Source organism: Phaseolus vulgaris, chromosome 5 (assembly GCF_051622355.1).
Source record: "Phaseolus vulgaris cultivar YP4 chromosome 5, ASM5162235v1, whole genome shotgun sequence".
In the NCBI taxonomy this organism is placed as follows: Eukaryota; Viridiplantae; Streptophyta; class Magnoliopsida; order Fabales; family Fabaceae; genus Phaseolus; species Phaseolus vulgaris.
This window is the reverse complement of record NC_143502.1, coordinates 13646833-13658844: the sequence shown is the minus strand read 5'-3', so window position 1 is coordinate 13658844 and position 12012 is coordinate 13646833. Positions and strand designations below refer to the sequence as shown.

The 12012-nt window shown below is 35.6% G+C and overlaps 1 protein-coding gene across 1 annotated transcript; it reads right to left on the bottom strand.

The window, feature by feature from the left end:
- Positions 1-9480: 9480 nt before the first annotated feature.
- LOC150027492 (uncharacterized) lies at positions 9481-9931 on the bottom strand. The gene is made up of 2 exons (XM_090302872.1): positions 9638-9931; positions 9481-9582 (listed from the first exon to the last, which is right to left on the bottom strand). The coding sequence occupies exons 1-2, from the start codon at positions 9929-9931 to the stop codon at positions 9481-9483; spliced, it is 396 nt and encodes a 131-aa protein (XP_090158998.1).
- Positions 9932-12012: the final 2081 nt, after the last annotated feature.

The window sequence follows — 12012 nt, the reverse complement described above, 5'->3', positions numbered from 1 at the left end:
TGGATCTATAGATTTCCTCATACACTTCTTCATTATTTACTTAAATTATAAACACTCGGATCTTATATCTATTTGAAAATCGTTGATACCTCATGCAACTTTATTCATCAAATATGATTCCTCAACAATCTCATTTAACTTTCAACAATTTATACATAATTTATGTCCCTCCTCTTTCTTCCTTACCAACAACATTAATGTTCCTTATGGTAACATACTCAAACTGATCAACTATTTTATCTATCAATCTCTAATTTATTTTTGAGCTTTACTACATAGCTAGAGCCATTTTATAAGATGTCATTGACACTTGTCTCACCTAAGTACTAGATCAAAGAAAATTATACTTCTATCTTTGGAGGTAACCTTAACACTTTCCTTAGAAAATGGGTGTTTGCCCCGTCCCCGGCGTTTCATTTTTTAAGGTTCCTCTCGAGAGCCTCGAATGTATACTCCATGTTATTGTTTAATATTCCATTTGCTACCAACTTTTTTTTTCTCAGCCCATAATGGATAAGGATCCAATTGGGCCATTTGATTGATAATATCACTTTTATATAAAATGATGGCAACTATGTAAATCTTTAAAGTACAAATATATTGTTTATCCTTCACCATTGATAGCCATCTAAAACCAGATCATGAAACAACTTACCTTAACTTGTAACTATTTTCATACTAATAGTGCAACTATTCACTCTATATTCTTCTAACTTGAAGATACAACTTTCTATTCATCACAAATAAAAATAATGTGATTGACATAAAGTCAATTCATGTCTAGATCCTCCAAAGATAGACATTCAAATTCACTTAGAATTTATGTCTATCACTACCAACAAAACACTTTTTTTGTGTGTATAAAAGTGTTATTCCAAAACAAATATTGTTGTAAAACTATTAATCTAAAAGGAAAATTCAAAATCTACAAACACTTAATACATTGAGACATATTACACAAAAAAAGTCAACATATGTATAACATGAAATTGCACACAATATAGAAATAATTATTCCCAAAACATATTTTTAAAAGGCACAAAAACAAATTAGAATTAAGATAGAAGATCATCTTGATTTATTCATGAGTGTGCACCCTCACCACTGCATAAAGATTTTTTTTTCTTAATACTTTTATTTCCATTCACAACAATCAATTTTAACTTAAATACAAACAAGATTTCATAAAAACATTTTCACACATCCGACTAGACACATTTTAACTATGTCTTGAAACTAGATTTAAACAAATTTTTACATGCAAAGGAAACACAACAAACCCACTACCCTCAGATCATCCTAAGGATGAACAACTCTGATACCATAAATGTAACAAGCCAAAAATATACAAATTTTTTACAAAAGGGAATAAAAGAAAACAATGTTCACCACTCTTTTTCAAAATTCTCTACCACTTGTACATATATTTACTCGTGTACATAGTACATTCATCGCAGATCATACACAAACAAACACATGCAAGGATAAGCTATCAAAATAAAACTCTAACATACGAAAATATAAGTAAAAGAACCAATTAAAGTAACCCTTCATGTATAATTCAATTTCCTTTTTCATGAATCATAGTCATACAATACTCAATACTAGCCTTTACAATCCAACTTCATTTCAATACAATATACAACAACCATATAGACCACACATGGATCTATACATCAAAGATATTCAGTAAGCGAAATATTAATTGACGCCTTCCGAAAAACTTGTATTAAGTAGGTTCTAATAGAAACTAACATCTGATCCAATACCCAAGACTTATATTTACAAGCGAATTTAAGTGAAAAGATTTAGGTAAGTTCAAACATCCAATATTATGTGACTACAAGCAGCCACTACTTGTATTAACTTCTCACCAACTAATATCTTCGTCTATGTGACTTAGATCATCAGTGAAGCTAGATTATCTCTGTTAAAATATAGGTGTTAATAATACACAAATCAAACAAATAGTACATACATTATCCCACATGTATAACTTTATTTTCATATCAATTCACCATTCTCAATATTAGTACAAAAGAATTCAACATTTATACCATCAAAAGATATCTATGATTTTAAAATGCTCAATTATATAACATGTATTCTCATAAAAATCATAATTCAAAAGAAAATTCCAAAACTTTAACATTCAAACTAAAACAATCAACTTTATTGAATAAAATAAAATACAAAATAAATTATATATATATATATATATTAATATTAAATTTCAAATTAATATACACATTAATATTTAAATAATAAAAATTATTACAACTACTATATAAGTGCTATAATAAAAAAATATGTATATGCATATGCAATTAGCACTTGCATTTTTTTGGCTAATATAAAAATAATGGTATCTTGGACACTAAAATATTTCTCAATTTTTTTAAAATGACATTGATATTTTTTAGGATGTATAGTTTAACATTTTTTTTTGTTGTACCAACAATGATATGTCACCAAAATTAATAGAAAATTATAACAATAATAATTTCTGTTATTATTATTATTATTGTTCTTGCCGGTTGACCATAGATAGACTGAATGGGCAAACTCCTTTTTTGCTTTGTCTCCAATTGTTGCTCTGATATGCCGCTTCATTGGGACAAAGGGGGTTCTACGTATTGATCACACTCTGATGATCAAGTCAGTGAGAACATTCAAGATATCAAATCAGTTTCAGTCTTAAGTATTCAGAAATTGTGTACCCTTATTCATTAATGAAATTATAATCTCAACAGAAAGCATATAATCATAACAGAAAAAACATATTGTTTACGTGCACCCTTATTCTCGGGTGCTTAACAACAATAAAACATTTTTTTCACATGCACTTTATTCTCGAGTGCTAACTACTTTATTCCCAAAAACTTTTATTGGTATTTAATTGGCGTATGTATTATAAACAATCAGAATATTCCTTTTATTTTAATTATCTTTTTCAAGTTGTCTACCAGAATTTGGGTAGAGCTCATGGCCCATCCTTTGGGCCCATACTGGCCCAAAAACTGAGCTGACCTATTCACTTCGGGCTAGGACGTCTTACCATGTGCCAAATTAGCTAACTCAACAAACGAATTTATCTTACAGGGAGCCTATAATCGAGTAGACGTACTTACACCGAGCTAGGTTGACTTACCATGCACAAATTAACAAATAAATTAATCTCACAGCGTGCCTATGCTCGGATAGACATACATACGCCGAGCTAGGTTGACTTACCATGTTCTAACTCAAGTAAATCAACAAACAAATTAATCTCGCATGGTGCCTATGCTCGGGTAGACGTACTTACGCCGAGCTAGGTCGACTTACCATGTACTAACTCAAGTAAATCAACGAACAAATTAACCTCACAGGGCATCTATGCTCCGGTAGACGTACTTACACCGAGCTAGGTCGAATTACCATGGGCTAAATCAACGCTATTCAATCAAAACTCATCTTCTGATCTATCATTAGGCGACCTCGTTATAAAAAGCCTGCGAGGGAAAAATAACATCACCTTAAACATCATATTGTTCAAAGAAAAGCATCAAATGAAATTCTTAACTGAAGTAAAACTTAAGATTGGCCACGTTCCACGTTTGTGGGATAGCTCCCCCGTCTAGGGCTTCCAACTTTTACGCTCCATTTCCGAGCACCTCGACTACGCGAAACGGGCCAGTCCACTTTAGAGATAGCTTATTCTCCAACTGGTAGGAGTGGGCCTTTCGCATCACCTAGTCGAAAACCTTGAATTTCTGAGGTTTCATCTTGGTCTTGTGCTTTAACTCCACCCTTCTCTTTAAAGCCTCCAAGTTGATACGGGCATGATCACGCACCTCGTCCAACAAATCTAGGTTCACCTTCATTCCTTCATTAGATTCTTCAACAACAAAGCTTTGGAACCTGGGAGAATTCTCTTGTATCTCAACTGGTATCATGTTATCTGACCCATATACCAAACTAGAAGGTGTCTCTTTGGTTGTTGATTGCGGGATGGTGTGATAAAACCACAGGATTCTGGGAATTTCTTTTATCCAAGTTCCCTTAGCCTTTTCTAACCTTCTCTTCAACCCCCTTAGTAGGACCCTGTTAGCTGACTCAACCTAGCCATTTGTCTGGGGGTGTTCTACCGAAGTGAACACTTGCTTTATCTCGAGCTCCGAACACAGCTTGTCCAACTATTGACTAGCGAATTGAGTTTCGTTGTTGGACATTAGGTGCCTTGGAATCCCAAAACGAAAAACAATGTTCTTCCGCGTAAAATGTTGGACCTTGTGAGCAATTATTTGTGCAACTGGCTCAGCTTCAATCCACTTGGTGAAGTATTCGATGGCCACAATGAGGTATTTCATCTAACGTATTGCCAAAGGGAAATGGCCTAAAATGTATATTCCTTATGTATGGAAGGGCCATGGGCTATAAATCAATCGCAGCTCCTCGGCTGGTGCATGACACCAATCAACGTGCTTCTGGCATTGCTCACAATGTTGGACATATTCCACACAATCCTTCTTCATCGTCAGCCAATAATACCTAGCTCGGACGGCTTTCAATGAGAGAGCTCGTCCTCCTATGTGGCTACAGCAAATGCCTTCGTGGAGCTCGACCATTATGTGGGCGCACTGATCTCCACTTACACATGTGAGGATCGGGTGGGTATAATCATGACGAAAAAGGTTTCCATCTATTAGGGTGTACCGCCCTGCATTCCTTTTAACAATCTTGACCTCCGTAGGCTCGACGGGAAGTAACCCATTAGCAAGGTAACGCTTGTAGGGGGTTATCCAAGTCTTTGCGGTGTCGACCTGCAGAACTTCAAGAAACTCATCCTCCCATAACCCATGGGTGGTTATTCTTGGAACCTTCAAGGTTTCTTGAATCATTGATCAATACCTTCTCGCCTTTCCTGAGCTTATCCCTAAGACCTCAAGTGGTCAATTATGGACAGCCTTTCTGCAGCTATCCTGGGTGCTTTCGATGTCTCCTGGATCACTAACCTCTGCCAAACTCCCTTCTTTAAGCTAGCTAGCTAAGACAACAGGTCTGCTATGGAGCTCTGTTCTCTGGGAACATGAACAAGGTCAAACGTAGAGAAAGCTGCTCTCAAGATCCTTACGTAATTGAGGTTTGAAGCTAGTTGCGGGTCCTTGGTCTGATACTTGCCTGTGACTTGCCCGGTGACGAGCAATGAGTCACTCTTTACCAGTAGGCTCCGAGCTCCCAACTCTTTGGCTAACAACATCCTTGCTATCAAGGCTTCGTACTCAACTTGATTGTTGGTCGCTTTAAATGCAAACCTAAGGGCTTGCTCGATTAAGAGCCTGCTTGGTATTTCTAAAATGAACCCAACTCCACTCCCTTTGTTGGTTGGAGGATCCATTTACCGAAAGGACCCATTGGAAGTCATTAGGATCAGGCTGAGAGTCGTTGGATGAAAGTTATGTTGAAGATTGAAGATGTTTCTTCACAACATGTCATTTTGTATGTAGAAAATAGCTTTGAAGGTTTATGATATTGTAATTAGTGGTTTGGAAATCATCTTTTGCTTTTTTTAGAAAAACAATCCATTTATTTTAACTTCAACCTGTTCTTTTTATAACAACTTTTAACTGTTTTTTTAAAAACTGTTATAAATTGTTTTTTATATAAAGAGAGGCACATCTCATATGAAAGGTAACTGAGCGATCATGTTTTTGAACACAGATCAAAGAGTTTTCATTGAGAGGTTAAAGCTTTCAATGTTATTTTTAAAGGTTCTCTTAAAGAAATTCAAGTGATTTTCACAAAGAAGATCCACAAAATTAATGTGAAAAACCAGTGTAAGTAAGAGAGAAAATCAGAGTTTCCTACATAACTATATATCAGCACAAAACCAGTTTCAAACAGCAATAAACCAACATATTCTCTCCCTATTTGTCTTCACAAATAAACTAAGAGACTATAAAAATAGTTTGACAATATAAAATTGTTCAACAAAATAAACCATACAAACATATAAGATTGTTCATCATAAACCCAGCAAATATAAAATACTTCAGACATGAACAGGTCTTCAATCATCTTTCCCATACTGGAGTTCAAAAAGATGATTCTGGACAACTTCAATTTGCTCATCAAGATCCTGAAAACGAGATACACAAAATTCATGATGGCTCTTTTCTTCATCTGCATGTTGAACATGGGAGCTTTGATGTGTCAAATCCACACGAAGCCTGAAGCTATGCTTCTTTTTTGGGTTTGGGTTTAGATTAGGTGTTTAGAATCTTTGTTAAGATCAGTCTTGAAGCCTATGCAAAGCTTGATCAAAACTGTTTTAAGAAACTAAGTGTTTTTCCAAGCAAAGGGAAAACAATCGATTGATTTGTCGAAATAATCGGTTGTTTGTTATTTAGCTGGCTGGATGTCAAAATAACTCAGAGGATTGTCTGAGAGCTGGATGTAGCTCAGGGATTGAATGCACCAGTATAAAACCATTGTGTAAATATCTCTTTCTCTCAAACTCTCTAATTGTTTGATAATTCTGCTGCTATAAACAACCGATTAAAACGTAGTTTTAAGCAGTTAAAATTCTGATATTTGTTTTTGTTGGATTATTTAATTGCCTTCCTTAAGTGGTTATCTGAGTTGTTTGTTAAAGATTCATTCTAAACCAAGTATTTACGAAAAGAATTTATAAAACAATTCACCCCTCGCCTCTTGTTTAAGCCATCAATTTTTTCACCGCAAAGTTGTTCATTCTGCTCAACATCAACCTCTCAAAGGGTGACATGGATGTGATGCATTCACCCATGTTTCCATCACTTTGTCCAACTTCATAAGCACCAACACCATCTCCTCTAGCTTACATATCAGCATCTCCTTCAGTAGCAGCAGCAGCTAATTGATCTTCATCTTCACCTTCAACATGTGCACCACTTGATGAGCCAGCAAGATCACCACCTTTACTTATCCATCTTCCATTAACCTTGGTGAATCCCATCCTACTTAGGGATCCATTATTGACTTCACTTGTAGTCTTCACAAGCTCAGATTGTTCATCCTCCAAATCAACTTTAAAATAATGTAAAAATTTAGTAATCAAAATAGCATAAGGATAGTGATAATCACATAACCTTATAGACTTCAACATGTGTTCCTTAAAGACATGAATCCAGTTGATTTTGGTCTTGTTCATGATGCAATATATAAAAACAAGATCTTCTTTAGTCAATGTATAATGGTTGCTTCCTCTAGGAGTCAGCATCCATGTGACAATGAAGGCAATAAGCCTTTCATTCAGCTTTAGTCCTCCAACAGAAAAATTTCTCACTCTAGAATGGGATCCTTCAAATAGCTCTTGTAAAATTGCATTTTATTAAATTCATCAACAACACCAATTTTACCCTTGTTGATCCTTAGTCCAATATCCTTCAAAATAGTTACTGCAGTCCATACTTCTTGGGTAATCTCCATATCTACTCCTTTCACATGAGAGCAAACATTGTTACCAACAATTTGGAAATTGGTGTAGAAAACTCTTACCAGATTTGGGTATATGTTCTCAGTCATCCCAAGAAACCTCTTCAACACTGGGTCTTTAAGAAGACTCCTCACTTCCATAAGCTTTTGATCTTTAAGCCAGTTGAAGGATATGATATTGGGGTGTTGATCAATTTACTACTAGTTTCATGAAGATATTTGTCTATCTTCTCACTTTCACCTGAAAACCAACTCTCCAAACGTCCTCCTCTCTTTACACCCTTGGTTTTCATCTTCTTGGAAGAAGGAGGTGTAGAATCCATGGAAAAGATTAAAGGACAACACACACAAAAAAAGTAGAGGAAAAACAATGGGTTGTTCTTGTGAGAAAGAATAACAAAATAAGTTGTTTATATAGAGATAAAAACAGGCACAATTTTACATTCAATGGATTGTTCTGTTCCATACAGAGAATATGTGCAGAGGATAACAACTTTATGACAGTCAAGGCACAGAAATCACATGGAGAGCACATGTAGACTTTGACTAGTCATAAAAACACTTAATTTTCCAATAAGATATGGAATATATTCCATTTATGACCAATGTAACTGACTTTCAGATTAAAATCAAACTCATGATAAATGCAATTTGACTCATAACAGCTTTGAGAAGGAATCTGCAACAGAAACAATGCATGGAGAAAAGAGTCCAATTTAATGCAATACTGTCAGAGGGGAACATTCAATTGTTTCGTGAAAACAATCGGTTGTTTTTCTGTGACAACAAAAAAATGAAATTTCATAATTCAAAAAAAAAATTGGCACAAGAGTAAAACAGATGAGATTATACAAAAAAAAAAAAGAACAAGTGAAAGAGAATATTATTCCAGGGTTAAGAGAATAAAAAATCAAGCACCAAGATTTGGTCCCCTTACAAACTTGGGTCCATGAGCATTAATTGTATCAGTTGAAGCCTTAGGATTCTTAGGAATCCATTTCATAACACCTTTAGGAACAAAAAATTTCCTAATTTTGCAGTACCTAACAGAATGACCTCTTTTCATACAATAAAAGAAAGTAACAATCGGTTGTTTCGATTTTTCAACCGGTTGAAATTTCCTGACAGTTGAATAAGGCTTTGAAACACCACTCTTCTTGCTCTGTGGATTAAACCCCAGCCCAGATTTCCCAAAAACACAATTTTGAGATGCTAGGACAGTTTCAAAATTTTATTTTCCTTTTGAAAGCTTATCCACAGTTTTCACAAGATAGCGAATCTTCTTTTCAAGAGATTCACAATTTTCACAAACATTTAAGTCATTCTTGCAAGAAGATCTTTTGTAAGACTGTTTCAGATTTTCAAGATCATTTTTCAAGTTTTCCGGTTCTTCTTCCAAGACTTTGACTCTCTTTTCCAGCCAATTATTCGACCCTTTTAACCTATTGTTTGAAAGAGTCAGTTTGTTAGCTTCTTCATGTGTTTCTTTAAAAGCATTGAGAAGTTGACTATAACCTTCACTATCAATAGAAGAGCTAGATTAATTTTCACTTTCTTGCTTGGTCATAAAGCACAATTTTGCTTCTTCTTCTTCACTTGTAGATGAGCTTGAGGAAGGGACATCATTGTCATCCCAAGCAATGTAGGCTCTCTTTGATTTGCTCTTCTTGTCAATCTTCTTGTTAAATTTGTTTTCCTGACTTTATTTATTAGGACACTCAGCTTTTATATGCCCTTGTTCACCACACCCAAAGCATGTATATTTGTTAGAGTTAAACTCAGTAGATTTCTAGTTGTCATACCTATTGGATGAGTTATTTTTGTTGTTTCTCCTCTTGAGGAACTTGCAGAATTTCTTGGACAACAAGCTAAATATTTCTTCTTCACTTTCATCACTTGAGTCTTGATAGTTTTTGTTCCCAACAGACTTCAATGCAATTGTCTTCAATGCAATTGTTCCTCATTTTCTTGAAGATTCAGCCTATCCATCTCCAATTCGTGCTCCCTTAGCTTTCCAAACAATTAGGCAATGGTCATGGAGGTGAGATCCTTCGATTCAAATATGGCAGTGACTTTGGGCTGCCATGACCTATCAAGACACTTGGGAACTTTGATGTTGAGTTCCTATTTAACAAAAGTTTTCCCAAGACTTATAAGATGATTTACTATGTGAGTAAACCTGTTTTTGTACTTCAACAATGGTTTCACCCTTCTGCATTCTAAACATCTCATACTCTTGTATGAGAGTATGCTTTCTTGCCCTTTGCACTTCATTTGTCCTTTCATGAGTCACCTCAACAGTGTCCCACATTTCCTTTGCAGACTCACATTGAGATATCCTAAAAAACTCATCAGAACTTAAAGCAAATGTGATAATGTACTTAGCAATGCAATCATATTGAGCTTTCTTACTTTCTTGCTCATTCCATTGGGACCAAGGTTTTTCATAAATAACTTTTTCATTTTCAACCATAGGAATAAAAGGTCCATTTTTAATTGCATTCTAAATACCTTTGTCAATAGATTCAACAAATATTTTCATTTGTACCTTCCAAAATTGGTAATTCACACCACAAAACAGTGGTGGTCTATTTATAGAAGCACCTTTCCTAAAAGGTAGTTTATCAACCATCAATTCAAAAAAATTGATCAACTTGAATATCTTTCAAGGACCTAGCTCTCATACCAATTGTTAGAATTGGAGGCCTTAAACAAGAGGGGAGTGAATTGTTTATAAACGATTTTCGCAAACTTTAAAGGTATAATGAAAGTCAAAGAAGAATCACAACCAAAGGAATGAAAGAACACAAGTTTTAAACACAGTTTTAGTTGAATTCTAGAAATTCAACCGGTTGGTTATGCGATTCAACCGATTGTTTTTATCAGCAGAGTCTAAAAACAACTAAAATCAGATATACAAGAGTTAAGGGAGAGAAAGAATCACACAAGAAGTTTTATACTGGTTCACTTTTATACCAAGAGCTACATCCAGTGCCCATAAACCTCTGGGTATCCCCTAAGTAATCAAGTAATCAAAAAACAGATTACAAACACACAACCACCAAAGAAGAGATCTTCATCCCCTCAAGAACACACACTTCCTTTGGCACACCACAGATCAGAACACCCTCTGATTCTGTGAACACCAATACTTACAAAATTACAAATGAAGAAAGAAATAAGATTGATCACACCTGGTACAAATCAAATCAAAGTACATAGCAAGTCCTACTTCACTCTTAGAGAAATATCCAAAGCCTTAAGCAATCTTGAGAAACCTTGATTTCACAAACTGATCTTGTAAAGTTATTGCTAGGAACGTAAAATAGAACATATATACTCCAATTAGCAGTTGAAAAAATTTATTAACAAAGACAAATCAGTAACCCTAAACCAACTTAACATAATTCTGTTAAGACAGTTAAAAAAACAGTCGGTTGTTTTGTCGAAATAACCGATTGAATTGGTTTGACAGCAAAGTCAACCAAATTCAAATATGCCAAAACCAGTTTCAAAAACATTAAGTATGAAAAAACCGATTAAAACGATAAAACAACAGGTTGTTTTTCTACTTCTTCATAAAACACTCTTTTCAAAAATATTTGAATTAAACCAACTTTGGATTCAAACTAAGAGTGAATTAACAAATTCAAACTACCCCAGAGCACACCCAACTAAGCTACAATCAGCCTCCAAGCAATCCATCGAGATTTGGAGTCATCAAAGCTCTTCTTCAACAGAAGTCTCGTTGTGACTACACAAAACCTACTCATATAGTCTTTTAGTGCCTCTCCTTCCTTTTGTCTAACGCTAAAAAGGTCGTACAACTTCGGGGGTTTGACCTTGTTCGCCGAGAATTGTTCTCTAAACATCCTGGAGAACTGGGGGAAAGAGGTGATGTCACCATCCGTAATTTCACTAAACCATTGGTGGTTGTTGTACCTGTAAAAGTACCCATGAGCATATTATATCAGATGACATCCAATCCTCCAAAGATGATCATTTGAGCCTTGAATGTCATGAGATGATTTTCAGGATCTTCTACGGTATAGAAGAGGGCAATTTTAGGTGTGATATAATGAGGTGCCATGGGCTCATCCATGATTTGCAGCGAAAATGGCTTGGGGTCATCTCTGGTGGAACGTCGGTGCAGGCTCTTCTGCAATTCTTCATTGGTTTTGTGCAACTCTTCATTAGTTTGCGCATGTTCCTCCATAGCTATCCGGGAGGCCTCGATTTCTGCCATCAAACGATCTTGCAAAAGCTCTTGCTCAGCTCAGGCTTCTGCTGGTAGTCGCTCCTGCTCCTCCTTGGCTTCCTCTTGGACTTGGTCTTTCTTCCTTCGATATTCTTTGTTCGCCTCTTGGAAGGCCCTCATAGCCTCCATGAGTTACAATAAGGCGGGGACATCGCTTCCTTCGGATCCCAACAGGCCTTGCCTTGTGTTTCTCATCACGTCAGAAGGCTTAGTCGCAAATGTGGTTGGGGTCAAGTTTATCGGGCCCCACGGTGGGCGTCAAATGCTCTCGCCGATTGACCTCAGCCAGACTGAAT

What these genes read in the sequence shown, in the direction of transcription:
- LOC150027492 (XM_090302872.1), bottom strand. Translation starts at nt 9,931, where the DNA reads ATGGTTGAAAATGAAAAAGTTATTTATGAAAAACCTTGGTCCCAATGG. An exon ending in TTGTTGAAGTACAAAAACAG is followed by an intron (nt 9,583 to 9,637) that starts GTTTACTCACAT and finishes TTTGTTAAATAG; the next exon opens with GAACTCAACATCAAAGTTCC.